We start from the raw sequence: 9,341 nt of genomic DNA, 5'->3' as shown, positions 1-9,341 counted from the left end.
GAAATCTGCAGGCTCCAGTCTGCCTGGTAACACCCTGACAAAAGCGGCAGATTTGAGGCTGTGTCATCCCCCGCACCCCTCCCCACGTGGCCTTCTGGCACGAGCCGCAGGCCTGCCGCCTCATTTGCATCAGAAAGCGGGCGCTGGCCAATGGGAGCGCAGCCTCCCGCCAGCTGGCGGCGGCGCGCGGAGCCGGTCTATAAAAGGACTCTCCCTGCCGAGCCTGGCGCACTCGCTGGTGGTGGGCGCGGATCGTCTTTGGGAATCTTTACTTGCGCTCGGGTTCCCTCTGCACTCTTCACTTTTGGATAACTTGCTGTTCGTGGATCGCACAATGACTCTGGAAGAAGTCCGTGGCCAGGATACAGTTCCGGAAAGCACAGCCAGGTGGGTTTGGGGGTACAGAGAGTTGTCGGGTAGCGATCTCTCGGGGTCCTCCAGGATAGAAGTTTGCAGGGTGGGAGCCATGCACTGTCTGGCTGCGAGGTGCAGAGGCGCGGGACCAGGATTATTACATTCGATTCGTGTCTAGAGCTAGAGTTTGGGGTGCCGGCACCTGGTCGTTGTTGGGGAGCCTGGGATACGGGTACCAGATCAGAAGTAGGGAACCGGGAGTTACAGGCGCCAGGTCGAGACTGGGTGATGGGGAATGAGGGCGCCAGATCATGACTAGGGTGCCAGAGGTGTGGGCGCCAGGTCGGGACTGGGGATCCGGGTGTGTGGGCGCCAGGTTGGAGTTGGGAGGCAGGAATGCTGGCGCCAGGCAGGTCTAGGCTAAGGGGCCAGCTGGGACTTGGAGGTCAGGGCAGGGATCTCTCTGTCGCGTCCCCGTGCTGGTCCCCCACTCACGGCGCTTGTTCTTTCACAGGATGCAGGGCGCCGGGAAAGCATTGCACGAACTTCTGCTGTCGGCGCAGCGCCAGGGCTGTCTGACCGCTGGCGTCTACGAGTCCGCCAAAGTCCTGAATGTGTGAGTGTAGAAAGGCCCCGCGTGCAGGGATTAGGGTTGGCGCGGTGGGGAGACCTGGGGGTGGCATCGACTCTGACCTTGTGCTTCCCATCTGCTCTGCAGGGACCCTGACAATGTGACCTTTTGCGTGCTGGCTGCCGACGAAGAAGATGAGGGCGACATAGCCCTGCAGATCCATTTTACGTTGATCCAGGCGTTCTGCTGCGAGAACGACATTGACATCGTGCGCGTGGGAGACGTGCAGAGGCTGGCGGCGATCGTGGGCGCCGACGACGAGGGGGGCGCGCCGGGAGACTTGCATTGCATCCTCATTTCGGTGAGCGCTCCCACTCACTACCTCTCCACGCCAGTCCCCCAACCTGTCCTGGCCAACGATAGGCATGGCTGACCCCTGTATTTCTTTTCTTTTTTTAAATCCAGAACCCTAATGAAGACACATGGAAGGACCCTGCCTTGGAGAAGCTCAGTTTGTTCTGCGAGGAGAGCCGCAGCTTCAACGACTGGGTGCCCAGCATCACCCTTCCCGAGTGACAGCCTGGCAGGGACCTTGGTCTGATCGACTTGGTGACACTCTAGCGCGCTGCTGGCTCTGGAGTGGCCCTCCGAGGGCGCTCGAGTGCGCATGGAGACTGGCAGGCGATGTTGCCTGGAGAGCGAGGAGCGCGGCCTCCCAAGAAGGGGGTCTGGCGGCAGCGGGGACATCTTGTTCCGAGCCCAGGACTCTGCCAGTGTCCGGAGAGGCTGCTAGCACACGAAGGCCTGGCAAGGACGTTGGCCCCAGGGCCGGGAAGAACCGACCAGCGAGGCAGGTGTGACTCAGCAAGCAGCCTTCAGTGAAAGGAGGGGAAAGGCAAGGCAGGAGGCCGCCTGGACTTGGTACAGCTGCAGGAGAGGCCACTGCAGGAGCGAGCCGGACTTAGCAGACTGCACTGCTCTTTCAAAAACGGATCCCGGGCAATGCTTTCATTTTCTAAAGGACGCTATCGTGGAAGCTTTGAATTTCACAATAAACTTATTGAAACAAACTTATGCTTCTTATTGAGGGTCGGGGATTCTTATCTCGGGAGGGGTGAGGGAGGCGGTCAAGGGTGTTTCTGGTAGTTGATGGAGCTTGGGACACCCGTGACCACCTCTCTTTCTGTCTTGGGCAAGAAACAGCCTCCTGGGGCTGGCAGTAGGGGGAGGGAATGCTGGCGAGTAGTAAAGGGGAATACTGTTTGAACCTTTCAGGAAGATTTCAAATTTGCAAGACAGGAGCATACTTGATAAGGCATCCTGGTGCAGGAGCTCAAGGCTTGCAATCCAATCCGATAACTGTGACTTCTGCCTCCAGCGCCCCCCCTCCCCCACTCCGCCCCCCTCCCCCACCTTTGCCTGGACAGCTGCTTATCTGAACAGCTTGCTGGAGGCCCTGTGCCTTCCAATACAATGAGCTTGCCTTCTGCAACTCTGCCCTTGGTGTGGTGGCTGTGGATGGTGGATGGGGGCGGGTAGCTCTAGCTTTCAGGAACTTTCTCCTTTTAATTGTTCTGACAAAGCTACGCTACTAAGGTATTAATATAAAATATGACACCAGTGAGTGCGTTTTAAGTATGAATCATCATTTTGTCACAGCCGTGATGGAAGCTACAGTATCTTAGCAGAAGTTGGAAGGCACTGTCTATATAAATAGGAGTGAGCCAGTCTGAGTGGGGCGGGCATCTGCTAGTTCCTATTCTCAGTGCTTCTGCCCACATCAGGGAGGACTGCTGCTACCCGCAATTCCTTTTAAAGTCAGAGGACAAACGCTTGGGAGCCAAGATTATCTTTTGAGAAGGATCTGGGGGAAACGTCCCAGAGAGAGGACTTTTTCTGTAGCTTAGTGCTTCTGGCTTTCACTGCTCATTCCAGGCTGTGCTGACGGATGGGGGGAAGCCCACGTGGGGCTTTCTGGCTGTCAGCTCTGCTGCCGGGCAGAGCTCGAGCCTTCGGGGAAGGGAGGGGTGGGGTGCTGTTTTTCTAAGAAGGCCATTGGGCTGATTTACCAGCAGTGCTTAGGGAGGCTGGTTTGCCGGTTGAGTGACACTTTAAAAAAAAAAAAAAAAAAAACCGCCACAGCGCATTCTGGAAGCCTGTACAAGGCAACAGGAAAACTGCAGGAGTGCGACCACATTTCCTGTAAGGAAAAATGCCTTTTTTTTTTTCCTCCAAACCATCTCCAGTGAAAGAATGCAGCCACAGTCGTGCCCCAAATAGCATCACTGCTTCACTTGGCCATTAATTTTTTTTCTTTAGGGGGGAGTCTTGCAGTGGGGGAGTAGATCTGTATGCTGGTAAAAAGAAATAACTTTTTGCCATAAGTGTTCAACAGAACATTACAGGCTGGCAGACCCTGGTAGGACCTTGAGTTGGCAGTCGGTAGGAAACTTGGCTTTCTCTGATTGGCCCTTACTTTGCCACCACCTGTTAGAGTTTTAGGAGACAAGAATTTCCAGGAGGGGGTGAGGGTAGGGTGGGGGCGGGGAGTAGGAATGCAGGGTTGGACCACTAGTGGCTGGGAGGGGATGATTGTGGCCCGAATTTGTGCTGAATTTTTTTCATATATGTATGTTAATATTATTATCATGAACTAACCAAGAGGGCATAAAATAAATTATATGGTGTGCAGTTATTTAGGTCCTGGCCTCAAACTCAGCATGCAGTTAAGGATAACCTCGAACCACTGTTCCGGCTGCCTTCAGCTCCGAAGTGCTGGATTATGCGCGAGCGTGGGCCACCACACCCCATTTTGTGCAGTGTTGAGGATAAAACCCAGGCAAGTTCTCTACAACACACACAACACTTTGCCATCCTTCAAATGCATGGAGTTTGCAAACACTTCCTTCCATGCTTACAGTGACCATCGGTGAATGTGCATGGATAAATCCTAGACCCATGCTAAGCATGACACACATGTCCAGGCATGGAACATGAGTGTTGAGCCTCAAGAAAGCACTGGATGAGTGTTAATGACTTAAGAGCTAGTGGCGAAAGAAGGAAAACGTTCAGCCACAGAACAAAGACTGCCGGGCCACCATCAGAGTGTCGAAGGCTTGCAGCTTGTGGGCTGCAGGCTGATTCAGGAATGACACCTGTTTTCCAGGGAGAAGTTTTTTGTATTTAGAAAAGTTACAAATTCATTTGGAGAAAACTTGCACAATGAAAAAAAAAAAAAAAAAAAGGAACCAAGAGACATTGTAGCCCAGCTGGGACAAACATGGGGTTTGCCACTGGGGTTTGCATCTTGCAGACACACAAGCACACTGTATCAACTTTTGCCACTTTCCTTTTCAGTGGACAGTCTCTTGCAGCCTCCTTGGAGTGAGTGATTTCAAAGACTACAACCAGCTCAGGGGTGACAATACACGTTCCAGTCTGATCCAGCCGGCGAGCCTTCGCCTATGTAGTCTTTGTCAAACAAGACAAACACCTGGAGCCGGGGATATGGCCCAGTATTTAAAGTGTTGTAGACAAAGGATTCAAGCCCCATGATAAAACGTCTGAGCATGGTGCTATGGGTTTATACTCCCAGTACGGCGTAGGCCGAGACAGGAGGATCCAGCCTTGCCTTTGATAAGGTCCAAGTTAGTTAAGAGACCTGTCTCAAAAAGAAAAGGTGGTTGGGGCTGGAAGGATGGCTTAGTGGCTAATGATGCCCACCGAGGCAGTTTACAATTGCCTGTAGCCCCAGCTTCAGGGATCTGATGTTTTCCTCTGCAGAATTCTAAATGTCCAGTGTCTAAAACAAACCCGTAGCACTGCTCCAGAGCAGGAAAAGTCAACTGTGCTGCTCTTTTACTGTAAAACCTGTCTTAGCATTAGACGGTTGCTGTAAAATTTGCCCTGGCACATTTCCCAAAGATGAGACGGATACAGAGGTAGCAGAGAAGGCAGGGTGCTCGCCACCAAGCCGGATGATCTGACTTTGATCCCCAGAACCCACATGGCAGAAAGAGAGAGCAGACTTCTGTAAGTGTGCTGTTTCCCCATGGGCACACACACAAGATGAATAAATCAATTAAAGAAAGATTAAGATAATTGAAACCAAGACAGAACTGGGGGGTTCTGGGAGGGCTAGGCAGCCCTGTTCATGCAGAGCACAGAGCAGTGTCTACTCAGGGAGCCTTCCTTCCCAGGAAGATGATAGGACAGAAGGATCTCCGCCACTTAGTGTACTTCTAAAGGACATAGTTCTGGCATTAAGCACTTCATTAAAAGATTTACCCCAGTGGGAAAAAGCAAAAATTAAATTTTCCAGATGAAGAGAAAACCAAACAAGGCTGGGAAGCCAACTGAGAGAATAGACTTTTTAAAAAATATCTATTTAAAAAAAAGATTTCGAGGGGTTTACCATTGGTTTTCTAGGCCATCAGCCCCCTGAACTTTTCCTTCAGGTATGTAACTATTCTGACAAGACAGAAGATATGTTAAAGAGAGATTCTTGTGAATTCAGACTACTGAAACTTCAGGCTCCAAAGAATTAAAATTTCCCCAAGAATTTCACGTCGGGGGGCGGAGGTGGGGGAGGGAAAGGTGAAGTCCTAACGCCAGAGGAGTAACTTGCCTCCCAGGAAGAGATTCCACACGGTTCTGATAACTTATCAGACCACCTTGAAGGACAGACAGGAGCCTAGAGATGGCTCAGCGATAGGTGAGACCTCACCCAGGTGAGGTTCACTTAGCTGTGCATACCTCTTCTTGCCTTTATCAAAGGTCAAGGAAGCTAAACGTCGTGTCAGGATCCCAAGGACAGGCAATGGGGAATCACTGGATCTCTTATTTTTTCCTCTCTCTGATGTGGCCACATTGAATAAATCTCCTTTTTCTGCTTTTCATGACCACTTGTTGACTTACTTAGTGATCTCATGTTAGGTGGCTGAGCCTAGCTTGCTGGGACTACTGGGGAGGGGGCGGGTTCAAACTCTACCAGCTCCAGTAACAGGTTGCTTCGAATGGTCCAAAGGAAATTGTCCTTCCACCTTCCACAGGCCCCATGGGAGCTTTATGAATTGCTGGGGGGCAGCGAAGGTTGATTTCAAATGGGCAAGCCTCAGACGCATGTGGTTGCAAAGAATGGCTGAGCTGGCTGCAAAGAGGCGGGGACAATGGGGACTGTGGGGTGCTGGCAACTATATCAGGGCTTTGGTTTCTGACCTAGAGCAAATTTACATTTGGCCTTTGGAACTTGCCCCGCTTTTAAGTTGAATTCAAGCCTTTATCTTCTTAAGACTTGCCAAATTATTTCACCTCTCTAGGTTCATAAAAGCTCTCCAGGAAAGGATGAAGGCTACTTGGGGTGGGGGTTGGGGGTGGGGATTCTAAGAGGAGGCCGGGTGTCCTTAGAGAACCTGGCATCCAGCCACCCCCGACATACACACTTTTTTTTTTTTTTTCTGTTTGTAGCATCTGGGCTTTGATGAACGCCCGCTGGCTTTCTTTAGTGCAGTGTTGGACATGGCCTCCCCTTCAGTTCTGATCAGGCTGGACCGTGTATACAGGGAGTGTCTGGGGCCCGCTCCAGTGTCCTCAGACCCACCAGGTCCTTACTGATTTCACCTTGAAGGCACGGTGTTGAAAGCAGTGCGAAATGGGAGTGCACCAGGGAGACCTTTTCCCCTCACACAGTGGCTAATCGTGTGAGATTCCTGCATGCCGCCGAAAAATGTGTCACCACTCACATTCCTGTCGTTTTAGTGTTTCTCGAGCGCCGTCTCCCATTTATCCCCGCTCTCTGAATTCTCTGCAGTCCAGCCCTTCCCAGAAAGTGGCCGAGTGCTTTCCCAGGAGCTGATATTACCCTCCTTCCGGGTCCCTCTCCCTCCCTCCTCCTCTTTCCTCTCTCTCAGCCCCTCTCCCCCTCTCCTGCGGGGTGCCAGACTCCAGTGAAGTGGATCTCCTCGCCAGGGCTGCTGCTGCTCTCTGAACTAGGTCTGACTCTGGGGAGATCCTATGAGCAGAGGCTGACAGTTCGCCCCTGCCTAGAGCCCTTGCAGACCCCTTGCTCATGTCTACTCTTTTGTCTTGGTGTTCCCCAGCCGAGCCGTCTCCTCTGACTCACCAGGGCTCTCCTCGTGCTGCGAGCCCTGCCCATATAGAGAGGTCCAGTCTGTGCTGGGACAGACAGTGACTCAGCCCCAGATCCTTCTGGCCAAAGGCCTCCTGCGGAGCTCCACACTTCTCCTCTCTCCAAGTGCCCCCTTGCTCCACAATCTCCTTTGACAATTGGGATCTTGACCTATAAGGAGGACTCTGGGCATAGCAGTATGGCTGTGGTGACAATGGCAGGGTGAGATGGTGAGGAGGAGGAGGTGGTCTTCTGTGGGCTTAGCCTGCCTGCCTCCTTGCCCCCGGAGGCTGTCCCCGCTCTTCCCACTACTTCCTCAATTGTTCCAATTGCAGATCCCTCCCCACACTTAGGTTTGCTTAGGTTACTAGGCAACCGGAAGTCTCCAGGTGAGAGCAGCCACCGGAGCACGTTCAGAGGAGATGGGTCTGGTCTGAAGCCCTGGCTGAGGTGGCTCCCAGGCCTTGGCCTAGGACAATGATGAAAGCAGATCTCAGCATCCAAGACAGAGGCCTGAGGCAGGTGAAGGGCTGGGGAGAGTAGCCAATGGAGGGCTGGGACAAGGGAAGGGGTACGAGCTGTGCCAGGGGAAGGGAGGGCAGGTGGAGGGCTGTGCCAGGGGAGGTGATGGACTCTCTAAGCCCCATCAGTCTCTCTGCCTTTCGAGAGGCAGGAGGCAGCAAGCACACAGAGCTGGCCTGAAACAGTGCCAGGTAAAAATCAATATTGCAGCTGCCAAGGGAGTCTTAGAACTTTAGGGGAACAGAACACAGTGTTGCTGGGAGGACAGAGTGGGCTGCTTTCCTGGCCCTTTCCCACAAGGAACAGGCACTTCTGGACATGAGACTTTTCCTCTCAGGCTGACAACAGATCTTTCAGCAGTGCCCATGTACCTGACTAACAGTGCTAGGCGGGGAAGGCCCCATGCAGGGTTCTCTCTACCCAGGAGAGCACAGAGCCAACAAAACCTGATTCAGAGATGAGTAGGTTTCTGGACAAATGTCACAAGCGAGGTCCTTGAAGTCCAGGAGTCTGCTTTTCCAATCCTGTCATTATCAGGATAGGTAATTATCTCCGAGCATGGATGAGAGGTCAGCTGGTGCCTGTGCATCTGCTGCTGTCTGCTGGACCTGAAAGCCAGGTTGGACAGATGACAGTCATCAGTAGCGTCCCAGGTGACACTCACCAGGAGGCAGAGCTCTGGTCATGAGTCTGTGATGAGAGCCAGCTCTGAGCATTCTTCCTCAGTTGATTAAAGGGCTTTCCAGATGTGGCTAAGGTTACTGAGCGGTGTATCTGAAGAGAGAGAGAGAGAGAGAGAGAGAGAGAGAGAGAGAGAGAGAGAGAGAGAGAGAGGGAGAGGGAGAGACAGACAGAGAGAGAGAGAGAGAGAGCTGCTCTGCTAAGAGATTCATCTAGTCACAGGCACCCTAAAGAGCAGTGGTAGGGAAGGGATTTGGATACTGTAGGGTGTATCCATCCCTGCTGGGTCTGGAAGACAAGAGTTAGCTGGGAAGCAGCAAATCGGGGTGGTCCTTAGCTCTGGCTGTCACCCCACCATGTGAAGAGGACCTAATTCTTACCCACACAGGAACCTGTACCTGTCAACAATACACTTGAGCTCTAACTCAGACTCCCCAGAGCCTAGCACATAGCTTGTAGGACTCTCTGCACAGGTACCTTCCCAGCTGGCCCATGGCACCATAAGAAATGGCACAGGAACTGTTCAAAACGGAGTTTGTGACAGTTTGTTTGACGCAGTATGGCCAGAAGCACCAGTGACCTTTTTATTTTTATTTGTGTATGTGCGCTCGTGCGTGCGTGAGTGCGTGTGTGTATGTGTGTGTGCGTGTCTGTGTGTGTATGTGTATACGTGTGTGTGCGCGTGTGTGTATGTGTATATATGTGTGTGTGCGTGTGTGTATGTGTGTGTGAGCGTGTGCGTGTGCGTGTGTGTGTGTGTGTGTGTGTGTGTGTGTGTGTGTGTACTTGAGTGCAGTCCCTGCACAGGCCAGAAGAGTGCTATACTCCTCGGAGCTGCAGTTATAAGCAGTTGTAAAAGGCCCAATATGGGGGTTGGGGATTTAGCTCAGTGGTAGAGCGCTTGCCTAGGAAGCGCAAGGCCCTGGGTTCGGTCCCCAGCTCCAAAAAAAAGAACCAAAAAAAAAAAAAGGCCCAATATGGGTGGTAGGTATCGAACCCAGGTCCTCTGCAATAGTTGCAATCACTCCTAACAGCTGAGACACTGTTTCAGCTCTGTCCCCTTTGCTGCCCTCTCTTCTCGTTGTC

At 52.3% G+C, this 9,341-nt stretch overlaps 1 protein-coding gene across 1 annotated transcript; it reads left to right on the top strand.

Annotated features, from left to right (window-relative positions):
* The first annotated feature begins 246 nt into the window (after positions 1-246).
* Gadd45g (growth arrest and DNA-damage-inducible, gamma) lies at positions 247-1,992 on the top strand. The gene is made up of 4 exons (NM_001077640.2): positions 247-387; positions 869-970; positions 1,073-1,286; positions 1,391-1,992. Exons 1-4 carry the CDS (start codon positions 335-337, stop codon positions 1,499-1,501), a joined length of 480 nt encoding a protein of 159 aa, NP_001071108.1. The 5' UTR covers positions 247-334; the 3' UTR covers positions 1,502-1,992.
* The last annotated feature ends 7,349 nt before the right edge of the window (positions 1,993-9,341 follow it).

Source organism: Rattus norvegicus, chromosome 17 (assembly GCF_036323735.1).
Source record: "Rattus norvegicus strain BN/NHsdMcwi chromosome 17, GRCr8, whole genome shotgun sequence".
NCBI classification, from domain to species: Eukaryota; Metazoa; Chordata; class Mammalia; order Rodentia; family Muridae; genus Rattus; species Rattus norvegicus.
Note: the sequence above shows the minus strand (reverse complement) of the source record. Positions and strands in the feature narration are given on the sequence as shown.

Coding starts and splice junctions, on each gene's coding strand:
- Gadd45g (NM_001077640.2), top strand. CDS start 335: ATGACTCTGGAAGAAGTCCGTGGCCAGGATACAGTTCCGGAAAGCACA. Junction 388..868: donor GTTCCGGAAAGCACAGCCAG/GTGGGTTTGGGG, acceptor GTTCTTTCACAG/GATGCAGGGCGCCGGGAAAG. Junction 1,287..1,390: donor TGCATTGCATCCTCATTTCG/GTGAGCGCTCCC, acceptor TTTTAAATCCAG/AACCCTAATGAAGACACATG.